At 44.3% G+C, this 22,805-nt stretch overlaps 1 protein-coding gene and 1 long non-coding RNA gene across 2 annotated transcripts; one reads left to right on the top strand and one right to left on the bottom strand.

Moving 5' to 3' along the window:
- Nucleotides 1–607: 607 nt before the first annotated feature.
- LOC127552258 (zinc finger protein 420-like) lies at nt 608–10,844 on the top strand. Its single transcript, XM_051982864.1, has 5 exons — nt 608–1,335; nt 2,445–2,668; nt 5,991–6,117; nt 7,160–7,255; nt 8,930–10,844. Exons 2-5 carry the CDS (start codon nt 2,636–2,638, stop codon nt 9,886–9,888), a joined length of 1,215 nt encoding a protein of 404 aa, XP_051838824.1. The 5' UTR covers nt 608–1,335; nt 2,445–2,635; the 3' UTR covers nt 9,889–10,844.
- Nucleotides 10,845–14,304: 3,460 nt separating this feature from the next.
- LOC127552267 (uncharacterized) lies at nt 14,305–22,434 on the bottom strand. Its single transcript, XR_007951321.1, has 3 exons — nt 22,325–22,434; nt 20,570–20,726; nt 14,305–19,053 (listed from the first exon to the last, which is right to left on the bottom strand). It is a non-coding gene; the product is annotated as an uncharacterized LOC127552267 (long non-coding RNA).
- Nucleotides 22,435–22,805: the final 371 nt, after the last annotated feature.

Genomic DNA, 22,805 nt, shown 5'->3' with positions numbered 1-22,805 from the left:
CCTCCACAGAGGTACTTCAGCTGCCTTTATTCTCACCCATCCATTCCACTAGGGGCTGTCTTCCCATGTTTGGGGTAGACTCAGGCAGGTTTGGGCCACCCTCACCCTGGGATAGCGCGTCTGCCACAAGGGCTTTCTGGGCTGTGGCCACGGAACATGCTAGAACTTCTTGGAGTCCCCGACGAGTCCCGGGTACTAGTCTCTGAACACACCCCATAGCCCAGTAAGAGGGAGCAAGTCTGACTCACTTCCCTTTCATTCTTGCTGCTACAGCTCCTGATCACATGACCCAAAAGCCCAATTTGAAGCGTTTTTTGCCTTCGAGTCTGGTCTGCTTGTCAAGGGAGACCCCAAAGGGGCAAAGATCCCAATCCTAGCGGGAGAGCTCCGTGCAATCCCATCTCCATTTACAGCTGCAAATAGTAATTGTGTGGAGCGCCCCGATTTCCCCACGAGCCATTTGGGGCAAGTTCCTCAAAGAATAAGCTCCATCACTTTGGCTTTATCTGGGGCTGCGGGTGTAGCTGGGCAGTCTCTCTGCTGGGGGGGAAGAGGGGGAGAATGGGAGGAGGGGAGGTAGCGGAGGCTTTGGGAAGGAGGAGTTCTCAGGGGGGCCCAGCCTGGCAGGCGGTGGCCCAGGTGAGCCCGGGGGCGGAGTTTGGGAGCCTGGGAGGAGTCTCGGGCAGGAGAGGGCGTCATTGTGTGATGGGGGAGGGGATTGGGGAGCAAAGGCGGTAGGGGTCCTAAGTGTGGACACGGCGTGATGAGAAGAAAGGGTTAAATCAGCCCAGGGGCTTCAGCTGCTGGACAGAGCCTCGGTCTTGGGACTAGGAGGACCGCCCCCCTACTCTCCCCCCAGTAATCCGGAAGCAGGAAGTCTTTGAGCTGCGATCTTTCTGACTTCCCTGCATCTGAGACCCTTCCCCCTTCCCTGAGAGCTGGTTTTCCCTCCCTATCCTTGGAACTGAGATCCCCCCGCCTTCCTTCCAGCTACGATCCCCCTGCTCTCCCCTGAAGCTGAGCTCACTCTGCTTTCCCTCCATTCTCTGGGGGCTGGGATCCCCCTCTCCTCCCCGCAGCTGAGATTTCTGTGCCTTCCCTTGAATCTGAGACCTCACCCCCCCCACCCCCCCCCCCCCGCCTTCCTTGCAGCTATGGTCCCCCTGCCCGCCACTGAAGCTGAGGTCACTTTGCCCTCCCTTGAAGCTGAGATCCCTCCGCCTTCCCTGCGTCAGAGATCCCTGTCCCTTCCCCGGGTGCTGAGATCATCCTCCCTTGCCTGCAGCTGAGCTCTCTCTGCCTTCTGGAAGCCCTCTCTGTGCACGCAGGTCCCAGGTAGGTCTGAGCCCGAGACACTCAGCTCTCTCCCTCCCCCCGCCCTCGCCCCTCAATTTCCTGGCTTCAGCTGGCTCTCTTTGCCACGGGGGCGGGGGGAGGGTAGGGGGTAGGGGAGGGGGTCTCATTCTTCTCACGTGACCTCTTGGAGAGTGTCCTCCAGGTCTGCCAGAAGCAGCGGCATTTCCGGTTCCTATCCGCCTCCTGAAGGCCCTTCCCAGCCCTGCATCTTTTCCAGGCGCCCAACCACTTCCCAAACTTCCCGACTTATGCTCCCCAGATTTACATCCCAGACTTCCAACTTTGCCCAGAGGAGTCAGGGAGTTCTACTTTCAGCCTTGTGATCAGGACCCAGGGGCCTTGCCTCCCTGTCCCCATCTCTTGGTTACAGGTCCAGTTGTCCTGCCTTCAGATCCAATCCCCTTTAAGGCTCCAGGAGTCTCACCTTCCTACCCCCATTACCCCGCACTGGACACAGTTACCCTCTCTCCCTTACCTGAACCTGTGTCTCTTGAGCTGGTTCCCAGATTTGGGGCTGTCTGTCTCCAGTTTCTCTCTAAGGATTCCAAGGCTCTATCAGAAGGTCCCAACAATCCTGAGTCAGACCTCAGGACAGAAACTTCTGCTCTCCCAGGCTCAGCTGTCCTCATGGAGCACTTCTGTCACTCCTGTGTCCCTAAGGCATCTGTTAGGAGCTGTGTTAAGTCTTGCCTCTCAGACCCCACTCCTCTTCCCCATCCCCAAGCCTCCTGTTTCCCTGTCCCCCCTGAATCCCAGACTGAACACTGTCTTCCAATGCCAGGCTTCCCCTGTTCGTTCCCTGGTGGTTCCCTTCCAGTCTTGCCCATCCTCAGTCCTCCTAGATCAAGCAGTGAGTCGGTTCTGTAGATAGGCTGGGGAGAGGGGATGCAGGGAGAGCAGAGAACCATTTGGAAGAAGAGTTCTGATTGGTCTCATCCCATCTGGAATCCCAAACCCTTATACCTCTGGGGTCTCTGTAGGAGGAGAGGGCAGAAGAGAAGGAGTAAAAGAGGAAGGAAAATAGTTTTCCTGAGACCATCTTCAGTTCCAAGTCTGACCCTTCCTGCTTCCTCTCTCTTTCTCTGCAGGTTGAATCTCTCCCCTGAGATCAGGACCAGGGCCTTTATTACTGCTTTGGGGCCTCGCCCTCTGGACATCCTGGTAGGTCAGCCTCCTGCACAGAAAGAGACTAGAGATCCCTCTCTGGGATCCTTCTTCCCCAGTTCAGTCTGCAGAAGACCAAAGCCTGGCCCAATCAGGGAGTCTGGAGCCAGACGGAATGGCCCCTGGGAGCCCCAGCCCCCCAGCCCAGGTGAGTACGGTCTGTCCAGAGCCTGACCCACAGCAGCCAATGAGATCGTTTCCATAGGAGGACAGTCTGTGAAGCTGACTAACCCTTACTCACAGACTGTTTCTTCACAAAAGTAGGCTCCAAATGGAATAAGGTAGTCACAGCACTGCCCTGCTTTCTTCCACGTTTTAAATGGATTCACTGGAACTTGGATACCTGCAGCACTAACTCCCCTGCTGGTTTTTAATTTTCCCTCATCAGAAGAAGTCCCATCTGTCTTCCCCCATCTTCCCTAATCCTCCCATTTATCATTTATTGGGTCCACTCAGTGCTTGTTGGGTGGTTTTTTCGTTGTGTTCAATTCTTGAATCTTTGTGATCCCATTTGGGTTTTTCTTGGCAGAGAGGCTTTGTTGTTTCCTTCTCCAGCTCATTTTCCAGATGAGGACACTGGGGACAAAAGGGCTGGCGTGGCCTGCTCAGGGTCACACAGCTGGGACCCAATGAAGGAAAAAACAATATGGTGGCTTGCTCAGTTAGTTGAGTGACATCTGAGTCTCTATGATTCCTTATGGAGTTTCTTGATAGACTCTGGAGGGATGTGCCATTTTCTTCTCCAGCTCATTTTACAAATGAGGAAACTGAGGCAGGCAGGGTGAAGTGACTTGCCCAGGGTCGCACAGCTAGTGTCTGAGACAAGATTCACAGTCAGATCCTCTTGAGTCCAAGGCCAGCCCTCCATCCACAGGGCCACTCCGTAGCCCCAACTTGTCAGCAGCTGTTTCCACACAAATTCTGGACTGCATAAAGGGCAGTTGATTCTGAGAGGGAATGTCCTAATACTTTGGGGAACCAGGAAAATAACTTTCCCAGAAAATAAATTTTTAGCTGGGACTTGAAGGAAGTCCAGAGCCGAGTTCAGGATTGAGAACTTTCCCATCATGGGAGATGATTATTGTAAAGTCACAGAGTCCAGGAGATGGAGAGGAAGAATGTGATGTTCTTTTTCTTTAAAATATAATGGTTCTCTCTGGGATAGGTTTCTTGAGATTTTCTAGCGGCATCCTTAGTTTCAGTTAAAAGTAATAATCACCCAAATGCAGCCAGGTGCTAAAAGTTCTGATCTTTTATTGTCTCTAATATAGCCCGGTTAGTTTTCTTAGAGGCCTCCCTCTCTCTCCTTGCAGCTTTGTCCTTTGCTTCTGCCTCTGCTTTCTTCAGCCTCCAGCCAGCACAAAGGTGAATGAATCTCTCTTGCCTCCGAGAGAGAGCTTGTGGCTCTCAATCTCCCAGAGTGCTCCTCTGCGACCCCTGGGAATGTTCCAAAGTAACTCACTAACCCGAAGCTAAGAGCCTCTTTATATATGATCTCCCAAAGGTTGACTCCTCCTTCTGGAGGCAGAGATTAAGGGAGGTGTGAATTCGGATATCTCATAGTAAACCCTGAAATCTCCCAAAGGGGTGAACTCCAGTGAGTACTTCAATACGTTGGTGAGCTAGATGATTTGCTAAGTACCTTGCTAAATTAGCACTTTGTAAGGATTCCAGCAGAAGAAGAAGGGAATGAGGGGCAGGAAGACTGGGAAGGAGGTCGGGGTTCTTTATATCTGCCTATTATGTGCCTCCTTATTCAGCTTATACGCTTTCTCTCATTTGATCCAGTTGCCAAAATTGTCAGGGTTGTTGACGGTGACAACCTGGATGAGGCAGCACAAGATAAGCCACGCACGTTTGCTGTAGCTGTTTGTGTCCACCTCAAAGGCAATGGGCACCATGAGTCGGGGAGGGGGATCCATCTATTCCATAGATGTCATAGCTATATTGTCATTTTGATAGGATTTGGTTTAAAATTTTTGAGGCAATATTCACTAATATTTATTGGCTTGCAGCTTCTTTTCTGTGTTTTGACTTTGTCTCCTTCATGAATGGATTCTGGCAGGATTCTTTGTTCTTCATTTAATATTTTATATTTTCCCCAACTACATGTAACAGTATTTTAAACATTAATTATTTCAAAATGCGTGTTCCAAATTCTCTCCCTCCCTCCCTTTCACCTTCATTAAGAAGACAAGCAGTTTAATATAGGTTAAAAATCTTCAGTCATGCAAAACATTTCCGTGTCAGTCATGATGTGATAGAAAATGAAAAAAAAAAAATGAAGTAAACAAAAGTATCCTTCAGTATGCATCCAGACTCCATCAGTTCTCAGAAGATAGCATTTTTTTCACAATAATTCTTTCAGAATTTTTTTGGATTACTTTATTGCTGAAAATAGCTAAGGATTCACAGTTATCATACAATATTGCTGCTCCTGTGTACAGTGTTCTCTTGGTTCTGTTCACCCCACTTTGCATCAGTTCATAAAAGTCTTCCCAGATTTTTCTGAGAGCATCTTGCCCATCATTTCGCTTAGCACAATAATATTCCATCACAAACATATACAGCAGCTTGTACAGCCATTACCCAATTGATGAGCATCCCCTCAGTCTGTACTTCTTTGTCACCACTAAAAAAGTTGCTATAAATATTTTTGTACATATAGGTCATTTTCCTTAGGTTTTTTATCTCTTTGGAATACAGATTTGCTAGTGGAATTGCTGGGTCAAAGGGTATAGGTGGTTTTACAAGTCTTGTGGGCCTAGTTCCAAATTGCTTTACAAAATTGTTGAATCAGTATACAGTTTCACCAACAGTATTAGTGTCTCAGTTTTCCCACATCCTCTCCAATATTTGTCATTTTGATTTTCTTTTCTGATAGCCAATCTAACAGAAGTAAGGCAGTACCTCAGAATTGTTTTAATTAGCATTTGTCCAATTGATAGTGATTTTTCATATGGCTACAGATAATTTCATCTGAAAACTGACTTCTTATTTTTATCATTTACAATGGACAAATGGCTCTTTTTATAAATTTGACTCATTTATTGGTATATTTGAGAGGGAAGATCTTTATTAGAGAAACTTCCATCAGTTTGTTTTTACAGTTATTTGCTACCTGTATTTCCCTCCATCCTATTCTTCCCTCACATTGTCCTTCCTCAAACTGTTTTACTTTAGACTACCATCTCTACCATTTGCCCTCCCCTCTGTGAGCATTACCTCACTTCTCTCTCCCTCTCTCTCTCCTTTTTTTGGCTGAAGCAATTGGGATTAAGTGACTTGCCCATGGTCACACTGCTAGGATGATCATGCTTGCAGGAGCTGACTGACACTCACAAATGGCATGAGCTTTGAGCAGATCCCTTCTCTGCTTGAATTTCCTCCTATAAATTGGGGAGGGTTGGTTGGATTCTTGAATTTTGAAGTGACTTTCAATTCTACATCTCATGACTTTGGTGCTTTAGGACTTGGTGACATTCAGGGATGTGGCTGTGAACTTCAACCAGGAAGAGTGGGGCCTCTTGGACCCTCCCCAGAAGAAGTTGTACAAGGAGGTCATGCTGGAGAATGCCCGGAACCTGCTGTCCCTGGGTAAGGACATTTCCTGGTTAATCCTGAATCTGCAATCTAGGGACGTATCATCATTTCCTGGGGTGCAGGGTTTGAGGGGTATATCAGTGGGAAAGAAGAAAGGGTTGGTCTGCTATGTCCAAGCACTGGATTCCTCCTGTATAAATTTGCCTGGTATCAAAGAAAACCGAGGGTGTCCTTTGTTGTTCCTGAAGCTGTCACTTATCAGTTCTAGGTAGCTTCAAGTCAGAGATCAAACCAGTGTGGAAGCATCTTCCACAAGGATCTAATCAGCTGATTTTGGCTGACCTCTACCTGGACACAGACTGGTCTACCAGAGTTCTGGAAATTGCTCCAGCAGATCCATTGCTGAAAACCTGTTCCTCCTCTTTGGCTCGGGGCTAGGATTGGGAATGCTCTTTTTAGCAAGCATCACTTTGTAGCCCAAAGCCGGTGGTTGTTTCTAGTATGGGAAACTTGTCCTGAAGCTTCTTTCCTCTTGCCTTCAAATTTCAGCACCAGTGGTGGGAAAGGAAGGGAAGGGAATGAGCATTCATTTTCTTCGACTCTTTCCCATGGGCTGTGCCTTATGCTTTCTTTACAATACATTAGCAACAACATTGTTGAGGAAAACTTCTGGCAATTAAGTTACTTTGATTATTCTAAATACCCAAATTAATGAAAAAGCTGAAATGAAGAAAGATGTGACTTGCATCCAGATAAAAAACTAATAGAAATATGTACAGCATAATTTTACAATTACCTTTTTTATCCAAGAATGGGGTTTGAAGTTTCTTCCAGAAAGGAACCTAATAGTCTAACAGATGGGGGAGGGGGAAATTATTTGACTCTTCCTACAAATAAAAGTTGTACAACTGGATGATGTGACAAACCCTATTATGGCTCTCTTGCATTACAAGCACTAGTGGGTGACCAGACTCATATGTTTCGATAGAATGAGGTAAATCTCAAAATGGGGCATCTCTGGATCCTCACCCCATTCCCTACAGAGAATTAAATTTCAAGCTTCTCTCCTTGATACCTACCTTATTTCCATGCTCAGGGCTTCCAGTTCCCAGAGACGATGTGATCTTATACTTTAAGCAAAAGCAAGCACCCTGGGTGCTGGACCAAGAATGCCTGAGGAGCTGCTCTCCAGGTGAGTGAGGTGAATGCAGGGATGTGAGAGTTGTGGTTTGAGGGGCTCCTGGGAGCTACCCTGAAGTAAATGCTGGGTTCTGGGGGAAAGACCAGCCTTGGAATTCTTTCTCAGATACTTTTTAGGCAGATCTCTTTTTCAGTTATTCCTGATCTAGTCACTGAATCTCAGGTCTCAGCAATGCCACTGGGCCTGGAGTTTTTATTCTAGGAAGATTCCCTTGGTCTTCCCAGATTCATATCCCTAATTCACAATTACTTCAGTAGGCAAAAGTCTCTGGTTCCTGCTGAGGTGCAACCACACCCAGCTTTCCCAAGGGGTCTCCATGGGATGTTTTTACAAAGGTAGCGCACTTCCCACAAGTTAATCCTCTGTCTGGGGTCTTTCTTCAGATTCCTCAGGTGGGATCAGGAGGATTCCTTTTCTTCCCCAGATCTTGATTTTTCACCACTCTTTGCCCTGAAATACAAATTGGTTCTATTTGTGGGGAAAATAGTGAGATCTTAAAATTTTGCAACATACTTCATCCTCTTCCCAGAATTTTCTCCCAAAATAATGCCTTAATCTGGAGATTACAGGTTTAATGAGATGTAATCATCTCATTAGGTAACTCAGGAAGGAGAGAATTGTTCTGAGGCAGTGAAAGAGCCACTAAGGGTCTTTGCAGGCTTGTGGCCCTTTATTCGTGAATGTCCAACCTTCCTGGAATTTTGGAAACTATTTGTCGTCAAGTTGAGAATCTGAAAGAATCTGTTGCACTTAGAAGCTGCCAGAGTTTGAGGGAAGGACCCCAAAAGCTGTGTATTCCTGATCATAATCATATTGAAGTTATTTAAAGATAATTGTTAAGATAGATACATGCACATACTTCTTGTCCCAGTGGACAATTTGCAACTTCATAAGAGTTTCTGTATTGACAAATTTTGGGGTCAAATCCTTGGATCATTGTCTCCCTCCTTCAAGGAGCTTATGAACTTCAAAAGGGGAAAGAGGTGCAATTGCAAGCTCTGCCCTTCCATGCCACAGGATGATTAACTCAGTTTCCTATGTGAGACACATTTTCAGATGTGGGTGATTTCCAGCATTGTTAAAAAATTGTATTTGTTAAAAGTATATGTAGGGGGATATGATGATAAGCAGTGGCTATCAATAAAAAAATATTGCATCAGAACAAAATCTCATGCCGCAGGTTAAAAAAAACCAAACACATTCTGAATGTGACTTGAGATAATATAACAGACAAAAAATAAAACAGAGTGATACCAGAAAATGCCACAATGAAAGGAAAAGGGAAAAAATGAGAATTGAACTAATTTGTCAAATAATGAAGGCAGAACCTACCCATTCACTGGGTGTGAATTCCTGTCTCAGCTACAGGGCTTTGTCTCAAGTTCCTCTGCCTTCTGAGCTGGTGGCCTGAATTGTGAAAGTAGTGACAATGAAAGTATTCTGTGTTGTCACAGGTTTATTGTGAGGATTCAATATATTTGTGCTTGAAGCCTATTAAAAATTAAATCTTGTTTGGGATGTGAACTAATGGAATCTTTAAAATTCTGATTCTGCCCATGTAAGAGTTTTTCTTTGCCTAGGGAAAGAGATTTTAACTGAGCTTGTGTGTGTGTGTGGTCTTTTCCTGTTGTTCCCCCTTTTAAAAATGTTCTTTTATTGTTACAGAAAGTGAGATGAGACTTGAAATGAAGGAAAGTACTCAGAAGCAAACCATCACTTGGAGAGAAATCTGTGCTACACCTGAGAAAATACACATTGGAGAAAAACCTTATGAATGTAACCAGTGTGGAAAAGCTTTTAGAGATAAGGCAAATCTTACTGTACATCAGAGAACCCACACTGGGGAGAAGCCTTATGAATGTAAGCAATGTGGAAAGGCCTTTCCAACAAAACAATCTCTCACTTTTCATCAGAGAATCCACACTGGGGAGAAACCTTATGAATGTAACCAGTGTGGAAAGACTTGTAGATATAAGCAAAATCTTATTAAACATCAGAGAATCCACACTGGAGAAAAAACTTATGAATGTAACCAGTGTGGAAAGGCTTTTAGACAGAAGGGACATCTTACTGTACATCAGAGAATCCACACTGATGAAAAACCTTATGAATGTAACCAATGTGGAAAGGCTTTTATAAAAAGAGAGTCTCTTACTGTACATCAGAGAATCCACACTGGAGAGAAACCTTATGAGTGTAACCATTGTGGAAAGACTTGTAGATATAAGCAAAATCTTATAAAACATCAGATGATCCACACTGGAGAGAAAACTTATGAATGTAACTACTGTGGGAAAGCTTTTAGACAGAAGGGACATCTTACTATACATCAAAGAATCCACACTGACCAGAAACCTTATGAATGTAGCCAGTGTGGAAAGGCTTTTAGACAAAAGGGAGATCTTACTGTACATCAAAGAATCCACTGTGGAGAAAAGCCTTATGAATGTAACCAATGTGGAAAAGCTTTTAGAAAAAGGAGATATCTTACAGCACATCAGAGAATCCACACTGGAGAGAAACCTTATGAATGTAACCAATGTGGGAAGGGTTTTAGACAAAAGGGACATCTTACTGTGCATCAGAGAACCCACAATGGAAAGAAACCTTATGAATGTAATTAATATGGAAAAAGTTTCATAAAAACCTGATTGTTTCTCACAGATCCGTGAGGAGATGTCCAGGCATCAGAATAAGGAAGAAATTGGATTTGGGAGAGATCATTCGGAGAAGATGGTTGTGCGATTGCCTTCCATAGTTAGCCTTCTCTACCTTTAACCCTATGGGAGGATGAGGAAGGGAAAGTAAACAGTGACTAGAGATAGGAGACAGCTTCAGAAGCATAGTGGATCCTTCTTTCCCCCCTGGTCCCCTACTTGAATGGCTGTACAGTGGGATTGAAAGATCAATAGATTAGGAATCAGGACAAGGGTTGAAATTCTGGGTTCTGAACATCTGTGTTCTTGTGAACTTACTTTAACTCCACAGGTTTTCATTCTTTTAGATTAGGGTTAGGATCTCTTCTAGCTCTTATTGCTTTGAGAACCCAAAGTGCAGCTTAAAGATGAACTCCACTTATTGCCGCTTCTTGCTGTATCCTCAGCTTCAGATTCAACTCAATAACTCAGAACTTTCACCAAACTTTCTGGCTATGATTGGCAGTTTGGAGAGGTAGAAAGACATGAGAAATTCTAAAACTACATCCTGAGAAGTCTGTCTTCCTAGCAAGTTGGCTTCTTAGTGCAATAAACCCATCCTTTGCCACGAACCTTGAGCCTGTATTTACTAAGGTTTGTGAATTCTTTCACAAAGCCTGCCACTGGCCAAGGGAATCGATCCCCTTGCTATTAGGGGATCTCTTACCCTCCATTCTTGCATCTCATCGTTTGCTCCTCATCAATCCGCTGCCTGTTTCTGCCTCATTTACTGCTTTCCAATATGACACTAAACTGTTTGACTACTACATCCCAGGTCTTACTCACGCTGACCTTGTGGCAGGTCTATTCAAAGCCTCGATTCCTTTTTTTTCAGAACAATTTGGGTATCTTTCCCTGCCCTGGAATAAATTTACAAAAGTAAATGCGTCTTTTTTTTCTTTCTTTCTTAGTTTTATTTTGATTATTTTTTCAATTGACAGGCATTCATTGTCTGTCCCTAACAGTCTTCATCCAGTGGGGAAAAACAGAAAGGAAAAGGGGACTCTTGTAACACATATGCAGAGTAAATTCTCACATCAGCCATGTTTTAAAATGGATGTTTCATTCTGCATCATCCTTGGTCCACTAGAATCCTTCACTGTTCATTGCAGTGATCGGACCTCTTGCCTCTTCCAAAGTTCTTTGCCTTTCAGATGTTTTTGTTATGGTATAAATGGTCTTTCAAGGTTTATTCCCTTCTTTTACATCAGCTCATACAAGTCTCTGTAATACACATTGACCTTCATTTTCTGATATTAGGCCCAGGTCTCTTCCCTGGAGGATTCTTTATAATCCTGATTGTTATCCAGTTATTCATTCTCTCCCAGCTTTGCCTTGACAGAAATATAGTTGAGTACTCTTTGCCTTCATGATCAAATCATTGGAAAAATGTTAAACAGCCCAGCCCACATCTCGCCCAGAGACCTCTTAGTATGTTCATTGAACCACGAAAAACTGCTCCTTGCAGCTGCCACATAACCTGACTCCATCACCGAGGGCTGCCTCCAGCACTAGAACCAAGCAGCTACTCTATGACTACTTGCAGCCCCCAAGCTGCCAGCCTCTCTCTTTGGTCCTTCTCTGGCAGCTTCTCACTCTAGACTTGGGTCTTTCCCACTTGGTGTGGCTCCCAATGGCTGAAATCTCTGTCAGGTAGGTGAGGGTGAGCGCTCATTCAAGGACTGGGTCCAAAAAATCACCTTGTGTGTGTCTAGGAACTTATTCCACTGACCATGACACAGCCTTGTGGGGTCCCCACCAGTGAAAGCCCCAGCAAGAAGGTAACAGTCCTAGCAGGCACATAGTGACCAGTTCGTGGCCTTGCCTGTTCAGGCCTGTATCTTAGAACATAAGCCTTGCATTCAAGATCGAAAAGGAGCTTCAGTCCTGAGCCTAAATCAAAACTTCAGCCAAAACGGCATTAATGTATGCAAAGAGGCTCTCTAACTCCTCCTCCTGTCGGATTTCTATAATTTCCATAGAACTTATTTGGGGGTCTTCTGGCCATTCACTTAATTATCTGGGAGCTACCCCATACTGTGTCCCAGTGAAAGTAACCCATTTGATTATTAAAAGACTTGTATTGTCCTGTCCGGCAGGACATCAACAGTGGGTCATCGAGTGGAGCCGAGGCCGAGGAGGAGCAAAGGCTCTGTAAGACAACAGTCTGTAAAGCACACGGCTTGGGGACAGGATCGGAGAGACAGAGAGGCAACTCAAGATTTAAGATGGTGAATGTCTCTGTTTAATGAATGAAGAGGGTTTAATTAAATATGATTTCTGAGTGGGGGGTTACAATGAGAAGAATGTCGGACCATAGGTGTGGCAGAAATCCTAGAGTATACTGTTATCTAGATCTTGGGCGGAGATGACCGATTTCTTGGGACACACATTATCTAATCTCAGGAATTTAGGGTGTTTGCTACTCTTCTTAGCTCTTTGTCTCCTGCCTCCAAGGACATGGTCTCTGGCATATCCTCAAGAGCATGGTCTCTGGCATATCCTCAAGAGCATGGTCTCTGGCATATCCCCCTTTCTTTATTTATTTATGGGTGGGAGGCCTGTCTTAGGCTACGTGGCCGGCATCCATATTCAGTACCCAAGTAATCCGACCTTAAAAGGCCAGAAAAGGGCAGGACCCCTGTCTTAGGCTATGTGGGCGGCATCCGTCCCAGCACCCCAGCATCAAACTTCCGGGGTGTGCTTCTGGAAAACGGGCCCACAATAATCCCGTCATTGGGTGTTCCTGCAGCCAGAGGGTATGATGATCCTGAAATATGGGGCCACAATAATCCCGTCATTGGCTCACCCACAGCTTATCTACTGAATGCGGGGGCAATACCTGAGACCAGACCTTGTATGGATATGAGGAGGAGGTGGGGCAAAAGTGCTTAAGGCAAAGTGAATAGGAGCTAAGAGTTCCCATTCTTTCAGGTATTTTGAAAAAATATAAATCCCAAGAGCAAATCAAAATCCCTATACATAACAGACTAATACAGTAGCATTTCCTTCAAAGCCCTCAAACATAACAGCAATTACAGTTTTAACAAATCCCATCCCAAGTCTTAAACACACAGTAATAGATGATCCAGGTAAGATTTAACAGTCAGTCATCAACCATTCCCAAAGTCCCTCATATTAGTCCAAAGTACACTCGATGCAGGATCAAGTCCATGGTCTCATTCTAAAACTGCTGCTTCAGGCTGTGAAGTGATAGGAGGCTCTCATTCCTTGCAGAGTGGGTGTGTCATGCTGGCAATCAAAGCTGATCAAAGCTGATCCAGGTTCCAGAAGCGAGCCAATATCTGTAATTTGACCAAAATCTAGAACAAAACCACAAATCTAACACATAAAGATTGGATCAGTCTCAGAAAGACTCAGTTCACCAAACTGTTGCAAAATACGAGGAAGCCAAAATGGATTGGCCAGCAGTTTCCTATGTGACGAGACGAGTTTGCTTTACAGGCCAAGCAAACGACTGCAGTCTTACAGACCCTTGTTAATTGTCCACTTATCATGTAGAAACCTTAACGGAACAAAACACAAATATCCAGTAACAGACAGATGACCAGGCGAAATAGTTGCCCAAGCATTTAGGATACAATGATTACATATAACCAGGCTGAAAATAGCAAGGCATGACATAATTGAATTGCATTAACAATTCTATTGACCATTGCTCTGATCAGAGAGATCAGTTACAGAAGGAAAAATGCAAGAACAAACATAAGCAGTTGAGTTTTAACAGCTTATCAATCAATTGTCCCAGTAACTGTCACAGGGTGGAGCTTTAAAACTCCCAAATAGCATTAGCTAATTAATTCTAAGCCCCAAAACTCCAATAACAGATGTCATTAATCAAATTTCGGATAAATCTTAAACAATTATTTATCATATCCTTATAAGTCATAACAGAAAGCAATTTTGTCTCAGTAAGTTCACAACTTAGAACAATTATCATATCTAGGTAGATGTTACATGAGTGATCATTATACATACAAATCATTTTGCTTTTAAAATACCCAATAAATAGAAAAATATCCCAAATTGCATATTGTCCATAACAGAAACATTTTCAAAAGGACAAAGAAAAAACCATTATGTTCAGAGGTCCTTTAAATAACCTCAGGATGACCCAATACAATCAATTTAAACTTTATACAAAAAACCCAATTTCACATAAAAGAATTCAAGAACATAGCAATTAAACTTTTAGAAATATTCAGACCAAAGTATGGATCACATTTATGACCATTTTCTTTTAACCAAAAAAACATTTATGAAGAAACAAATATTCAATCAATTAACCTAAAGATAAGCATGTCCTTAAAAATCACACTTTGCTGCACTGCCGCAATCAGATAAGAAAAAAAACGGCAGGAACATACTTAGAGAGGAGAGGGGAGGAGAGGATTCCATGTGGCCACCCTTCCCCCACTCCTGACCCCTAGGAAAAACTTCCCTCAGGTTCCCCACTCAATTTCCTAATGGGGATCCTTTTCAAGATTTAACCCATCAGTTTCCCAATATCAGGTTTCTTCCCAAATCCACCCATTTCCAACTTTCTCTTTCCCTCTGACTACATACTTAAACAATCTCCTTAAAGAACTTTCCTTCCCAGATGCTCCTTTGGTAAAGTAGCAGAAGGCAGTGGAGGTGGGTGACTCCTTCCCCCACCTCTTCACCTACTCCCAAAAGTCTTTCTTTCACCTTCCTAAAACCATGCAAACCTTTAATTTCCCTTACGAATCAGTCCTTCCTAAATCACCTGCATTCCTCTTTCCTTTTCCCTTCAAAAACCTGTAAGATTCACCCTATGGTGAATAATAAACCTCCAAAAACCCACACATGTCCAGCAGAGCTGGTTTTAAAGTATTAACTTATGTTAACAAATTTCAGAAGGTAACAAACTGAATCAAACTAATACAGCTGTTTTTAAAAGTTTTTTCTTCTACCACATTTCTTCTAACAGCGATTAGCATCTTATCTTTAGAGCTTTTTATTGCCCAGGCCAGGCTAAGCTTGAATTTTATTGCTCTTTACTCTAGTAGGCTTTTCCTAATGCAAATTTTCCTTAATCAATGTTCTTAAAACTTAACAAAGCTTTTAAATCAGCAAAAACAGATTAGGGGCTTATTCCAGGATTCCCCACCCTCAGAGAGAAGTTTTGTTTCCTTTTTCCCTTATCTCCCTTCTCACAGGCTGCTGCAGTCAGCCAGAGACAAAGAGAGAGAGAGAAAGATTTTTCAAACTTCTTGATATTTTCTAAGCCTGCAACACAGAGGCTGAATTCTTATCTCTTACAAGCTTATTTTAACTTTTAACACAGACACACACAGACAAACATGGAGCTCCAATTTACTATGTACAGTTGCAACGTTGTTTTCCAACCAACAACATAACAGACAAACCACACAGAACATAGAACATATATCACACAGACTACACAGTTATACAGATTCCATGACATTCAAGATTTTTTAAAGCATGAGAACAACAATTTTCTCAATCGTTGACACCCTGTCTGTTTCAGGAGCTGTTCAGTGAATTTGAGTGTTTCGATCTTCTCTTCAGGTTTCAAGGTGTCTTGGTCTCATAACTGATGATAAAAGATGTGTCTTTTTGTGATCGCAGAATCTACTTGAGATTTAACGAAAGTGGTTAGTTTATTAAAGGCCCAAAGGCCAAAAGAAAGGAGGAGAAGGAGTCCCACGAGAGGGCCGAGAATACTAGGGAGAAGAGTGGATAGCAGGGGGGAAGTGGAGAACCAGTTCTTATGCCAGGATTCATTTTTTTCTCTTTCCTGTTTTCTTTTTTCCAGACTGTCCCTAACTTTTTGTAGGCTGTTTTCAACAAGGCCAAGTTTATCTGAATAAAAGCAGCATTCCTCCTTGAGGGCTGCACAAAGACCTCCTTGTTGTAAGAAGAGAAGGTCTAAGCCTCTTCTGTTTTGCAGGACGACTTCAGCTAAGGATGCTACTGAGTCTTTAAGGTGTTTAAGTCCTGCTTGCAATTCCTGTAAATCCTTATCTATAGCAGCGCTCAATTGGGAATATTGTTTGTCATTTTGTATGAGGGAGGCTATACCCGTCCCCATTCCTACCGCTCCTAGGCCAAGGAGGACGGTCAGGGTTAATGCAGTAAGGGGTTCCCTCCTGGTCCTGAAATTGCCAGTACTTTTTCTTTCCCAGATATCAAGGAAATCATCGGCCTGGTATATATTAATATGAGGGAAGAGAAAGACAGAGACGCAGTAATCGCGTTTTTTGATAAAAGATCGGGCATCCAGAAATGTAGTAAGGCCAGCAGAGCAGGCAAAATAAGAGCCGTCAGGAGCGGCCACATATTGCCACGTCAGGTTGACAGGTATGGTGTGGTTGCAAACGCCTTCAAGCTGTTTGGGAGGAAGCATGTTAGGTCCTAGGAGACAAATTCCAATGAATTGATCAAACTGTTCTGTTAGCCCAGTGGGGTCTTCTATCAAGGACCTCATTTCCTTCTTAAAGGCCCTGACTTCTGTGGTGCTCAGAGGAGCATTCACAAATCCTATACCTCCCTGGGCCGAAGGAACCTTTCTTAAGGGATATAATTTAGGACTTGGGGTTTTAGTTCCCGGCAAAGGATAATTTCGGATATCTCTTTGAATTTGATCTAATTCCTTCCTTAAAGAGGAGAATGACTCTTTTTGGAGTCCAGGTGGGGTCAATCGAATTAAATCCTCCCTTGCCCTGAGGGGCCCCGGAGGAGCTGATGGGATTAAGTCCTCACCTTCCCTTTCCTTAAACCATGGCTTCTTCTGGGGGTGGGGATAAGTATGGAGGAGGGAGAGATAACAATGGGTCCCATTGCTGGGTCTTTAAAGTTTCCTCCTTCGCGTCCTTTACACTTGGACTCTTAACATTATAGAAGCCCCGGAAAGCTATAGTCCTGCATATAGAACCTCCTCTGGATTAACAGGTTCTTTGTTATTAACACACAAATTCAGTATTTGGCACACCCAATCTTCAAGGGAGCCAAATTTGGGCCAAATAGTGCCTCCACCAATGTCTTTGTCACCCCAGACAAAGCAGCAATACCTTATCATTTTTTTCTTGCTTTTTCCTTTATATTTTGGCAGTTTGTTCCAATTACTTAATTTGTTTCCCAAGGGACTATCTACCGGTATTCTCTGATCATTTTTCTCATTTCTCTCCGCGAGGGCTGACTGGGACTGGGCCACACCCATTGAATTTGGACGGAATCTAAATTCCAAAAACACCCAAACACGCCCATTGTCGCCAATTGACTCCAGTCACCCTAGAAGGCCTAGCCAAGCCTACCTGTCCAGAGACCTAGAGTTTAAGACTCAGGGCCTCACAGTGTCCTATGAGCGACAAATCCCCCCAAGACTGCCAAGAGTCTCCTAGCGAGCTCAAATTAGCCCGGGCATTTGAGCCGCAAGTCAGGGGCCTGGCCCTGCCTTCCATCAACATACAGTGTAAAAGGCCGGTCATCTTTCTCAAAAGGCAAGGTGGGAGTGGCCCAAGTACTTGGGCGAAGTAAACCTTTTGATAAAGAAACTCTAGCCCCAGGAAATAAAAAGCTTAGCAGCAACCATAGTGTGGCCACAAATTAAAATAGCTACTTAAGGCAGTTTTACTTCTGGTCTATGCAGTCACACCTGAACTCAAAACTCCCAGCAAATATTAGCTGCAGTCCCAAAGGATTTTATCTTCTACATCAGTTATCATTAATCAAGGACTTCAGATAAAATCTAGTTCAAGAATCACAGTAAAGGGTTTACAGCTTATACAGCTATCTTTCTTATCTAAGTAGACAGTTTTAAATTTAACATTACACAGATCTTGAAGTTCACAAGTAATTGAACCAAACTTCATATAACTTACAATTGCCCATCAGAGATGACAAATTTTAAGGCATAACTCAGTTACAAATTACCCAATACCTCTATAAAACACACCATCTAAGTAGGAAGGTAAACTATCCCATCTTAGTCCCTCAGCATCTCAAAGAATGGGGAGGGAAAACAGGGAACAAGTCTAGAGAACATGAGAAAAGCACACGGGAAAGACAGACTTCTTTCCTAAGGGTATTCACCGAATTCTTAAATGGCTTCAGTCTCTCTCATTAACTCATTTCTTGCTGCAGTCAAGGAATGAGGAGAGAAAGGAAATAAAAAGCCATCTTCTAAAGAATTTAATTTGCCTTGACCTAAAATTTTATTCCCCAGCCATCATTCCAAAGGTCTTTCTTGAAGCTGCAACCTGGCCAGGGTTGGAGCCCAGGAAAAAAACCCTTTGTTGGCAGGGACATAGAATGCCAATCCAGAAAAGAATAGAACCAGAACCGAGGGTACTAAGAGCAAAAGGTTTTAGGACTAAGAAAATTAGGAGCAAAAGAGTTCCCACCTGTAGGGTTAGGTAGGAAAGTGTGAGACAGACAGACCTAGCCTGGCTTACCTAGATTATCTCTCCATAAGCAGCTAAGAAAGTTTTAAGTAGTGCCCTGAAGCTAAGAAAAAAAACCGAGAGCAGTTTAAAATCCCATCTTTGTAGACAGCCTTGTGAGCATGCGAAAGCGTAATTCTGAGGCTTCTACAGACGCAGGATGACCAAATCAGGAAAACTGAGTCCCGTTTAAATGTATAGGACGAGCACACGTCCCGAGGGCTAGAAGCTGCGGCTTTAAGAGCCAGGTAAAGGTCTGGAAGGGGCGCGGCTCACTTGTCCAAATTGCTAGCAAATTTCTATTTTAAAAGTTGGTAACAACTTTTCCGGAGATTTGAGAAGATTTAGATTGAGTGCCCAATCTCCCCACTGTACAGTAACCCCAAGAAGGGGGCAGGATAGGAGCATTTAAACGGCAGGTTGCCAAGCCACATGGGAGAGGTCCGAACCAGGCCTCGAGTTCTACACTCCCCACTCCATGGAAGAAGGGGGAGGAGAGGCCAGAACGAGGGTTGGGGAGGAAGAGATGCCATCTTACCCAGCACAGTGCGTCTTGAATGGCGAGGGCTCCTCTGGCGATTCCACGCTGGAACTTGAAGGCAGGGCAGCTCATCTAAGTCCCCAAATCTTACTGGGAGAGCAAAACCTGAAGGGAAGACCGCTTACTTCTGTCCAGGGAGTAGCTGCCGTGGTCAGAGACATTCTCTAAACTCACCCCAATTTAGTGACCTTTCTCCTCGTGGCTACAGCCTGACCATTAGAGACTCCATTGCATTTAACAGTGGAGTGGGAGAAGGGCTCAAACACAGGTCCTTTTACGTTTCTCCGGCTATCTCCCCAGAACAGAGCAAAGAGTGCGCTGGCCTGGGACCCCCGAGAAGGGTAAGGTCCCCAGAACGGCCACATGACCACTCTTTGGTCTGGGGTGGTGTTAAAGAGACACTTCCTCTCGTGTCTCAACAGTTCCTGCTGGAGAGCAGGACTATCTGGTGACAGGAAAAAAAAAGATTAGAAATGCATTGAGATGCAAAGGAAGTGCCTTTCTCTCTCCAAAGGATTTGGACAGAGGGAGTTTCTTCAAGCAAAGCATCTGCTCCAGGAAAGACTTTAGAGGCAGGGGAGTGTCTAGATCAAAATAGCAGCCTTTTCACCTGAAATGGAAGTAGGGTGAGACGGAACACAGATATTCTCCCCACTACCTTTAGAGATAGAGTGAGACCAAAGAAAGAACGCAGATTCTTCCCGGAAGAATACTGCTTGAACAGCTCAAACCCAGATTGGTTCTGACCCCGAAAAGGTCGGGGTCCAGTTTGATCGCCAAATTATCTAGCTTCCGGTGTTTGTTTCGTCAGGGAACCAAATGTTGAGGTCTAGCTTTGGGGTACCTAAATGAAATTAGGGTTAAGGTCTAGTGGCAGGTTTGGGGTATTTCAAGCGAAAAGGATCTATGGACGGCGCAACATATTTTCTTTGGAAAGGGGCCACTGGTCAAACCAGACTGGAGTGTTTTGATCTTGTCCACCTGCAGGCTGGGCGGACCAGTGGCCCTTATAAAAAATGGTTCTGAAAACCAAGGCCAGCACGGCCAGGGTACGGCTGTACTTGTAAAGGCTGATTGATACCTTGGTTATTTTTCCCTAATCCTTGTTGAGGGAGAAAACCCTGGCTTGGCATTTGTCTTGTGACTACAGAATAGGGGCTGCACATAATAATACCCATTTGTGAGAGAATATCTCTTCCCCATAGGTTAATAGGTAGATTAGGAACTATGTAAGGGTGGACAGTGCCTGTATTTCCCTCAGCGTCTTCCCAAGTTATCTGAGGACCCGGGGGTAATTGCCGAACCCTGCCGTTGTTAGAGGCTCTTTCAATGACTTCATTAATTAATGCCCAGAGGGGGAAAACATTTACAACGGTTCGGCCCTTCTTGTTTTAGCAAATTGTTTAGGTCTCGGCCAACCTTCTGCCATTTCCCGGGGTGTATTTCAGGGCCATTTATAATAAACCAAGGACAGACCTTATCTATGTATATAAAGAATTTTATAAGGTCCTTCTTTTTTATTTTTATGCCTCTTTCCTTAAGATTTCCTTTAAGATCTTTAAGGAATATTTGTTCTTTAGATAAATGCGATCCCATATTACCGACAGTCGCGAAAACTTACCTCTACCCTTATGGGGTTCCGTAGAGACCGTGAATTCTCTCGCGGAATGCTCGGGATGCGATGTCGGGCCGAGGTCCACTTCGAGCCCCACGGTTGGGCGCCAGGACATCAACAGTGGGTCATCGAGTGGAGCGGGGGCCGAGGAGGAGCAAAGGCTCTGTAAGACAACAGTCTGTAAAGCACACGGCTTGGGAACGGAATCGGAGAGACAGAGAGGCAACTCAAGATTTAAGATGGTGAATGTCTCTGTTTAATGAATGAAGAGGGTTTAATTAAATATGATTTCTGAGTGGGGGGTTACAATGAGAAGAATGTCGGACCATAGGTGTGGCAGAAATCCTAGAGTATACTGTTATCTAGATCTTGGGCGGAGATGACCGATTTCTTGGGACACACATTATCTAATCTCAGGAATTTAGGGTGTTTGCTACTCTTCTTAGCTCTTTGTCTCCTGCCTCCAAGGACATGGTCTCTGGCATATCCTCAAGAGCATGGTCTCTGGCATTGTACAATCATAATAGAGCTTCTGACCTCCTTTTTCAGGATCAGTGAACTCCTCTTGAGTTCACTGTCCCTTGGTGTGGGGGAGGCTCCAGATTTCCTTGGAAGGGTTATACTAGATTGTTAAGGACCAAGCGAAGTGCTAGAGCCTTTAAAAGGTTCAAGGGTACTATACCAATAAGGACAGATGGGTTCTCCTAAAACCCCTATAGTTGTAAGTCAGTAACACTTGAAGGAATTACAAATTAGCCTATACTGAGACAGATGTTGCTTGTGAATTGGGAATGAAATAAATGGGAGGAATAAGGGAAGAGGACCGAGGTCAAAAAGTGCTACAGCCTCTCAGTCTCCTTGTATCATTATCATTATCTCACATGAAGGGATCTAGTCTGTCAGTCTGAATTAGATCCCCAGAAGCCACTAGCAGGTGGGTCCTGTAACACTAGACTGTACAGTCCACAGACTATCACCCTAACTGCTATGTAGCACAACCCCTGATACTTCCTACCACCTGCTGCCAGGTTGGACTTGGATGGAGGGCACTGAGCAGTAAAGATCTGCCTCCCTCAATGATCATTTTCTCCCACCAATACTTCTGGGAGCTGATTCCCACCCCCTCATATTCTATTCTCACCTGTTATCCTGAAACTGATCACTAATGGTTAAACTTTCACTCCTTCTCTACTGACTTCCTCACTTCCTTTTGACTCCCTCACTTCCTTTATTCTGACCAAACCTCTCCAATACCCTCTTCTTCCTCTGTCCTCCCTCCCCAATGTGTGCTCCAAAACGCTTGCTTGCTCCCTTCTCAGCAGAAAATCCAGCATAGTGGAGCCAACATGGCAGAGCATGGCAGGATCTGTACCTGACTCACCTCCAAGTATAAGATAATGCTCAAAATGAATCCCGGGGCAGAAGAACCAAGGAAAGGACAAGGTGAAACAATTTTCCCCGTTTTTTAAGCAGGAAAGATCTGTCTCACTAAGGTCAAGGGCGAATACAGTCTAGCACAGGTGGCCCCCAGGCCAGGAAGGCTCAGGCTACATCCCAGCAAAGCAGACTGAGAGCCCCCTCCCCCTTCCTTCTCCCCACCTTACCCCGCTACCTCTCGGGCCAGCAGTCAGATCCCAACTCCAATACAAGATGCTTGGGAAAGTGTCCTCCTAGCCCAGGATCACAGTCCAACTTTAACATGAACTTTAGAAGTCAAGAAATCAAATGGAAAAATACATTCAAATACACACACAAACTCACCAAAAAGTAAATCAGAAATAGATATGATTGTTGAGGTTGGGAAAGGGGGTACTCTAAAAATGTGAGTTCCCTGACCGGGGTTGTGAGGTGTCTCAAAAGAATTTGCAGGCTTGAACCCATCTCCTAGTCAAGGAGCAAAGTTGCATGGCAATAGTAATTATGATGTCATTACAAAAAGCAGCATGGAATTCTAAGGGATTTTCAGCAGGGAAAAAGAAGCAAGGAGATACTTTTATCCAGCTTTCAATCATAGATATGTTAATTCTATGGCCCATAGGTAGGAAGGAATGGTCTTTGGAAGGATTGGTCCTGCCTTTACCACATTATTACTGACAAGATTACCAGTGGGCAATGAAATGAGGAGTGGCCTTATTATTGTCTCAGGAGTTTGTTCTGTGGGAGTTTCCTGAGACAATGAGCTATCTATGGAATGGTCATGCAGATTGGGGGAAGGGAAGGGGGGTTCCTGAGGCAGATTCCA

Source organism: Antechinus flavipes, chromosome 2, assembly GCF_016432865.1.
Source record: "Antechinus flavipes isolate AdamAnt ecotype Samford, QLD, Australia chromosome 2, AdamAnt_v2, whole genome shotgun sequence".
NCBI lineage: Eukaryota > Metazoa > Chordata > Mammalia > Dasyuromorphia > Dasyuridae > Antechinus > Antechinus flavipes.
The sequence above is the reverse complement of the archived record's forward strand: the minus strand, read 5'-3'. Positions and strand labels throughout refer to the sequence as shown.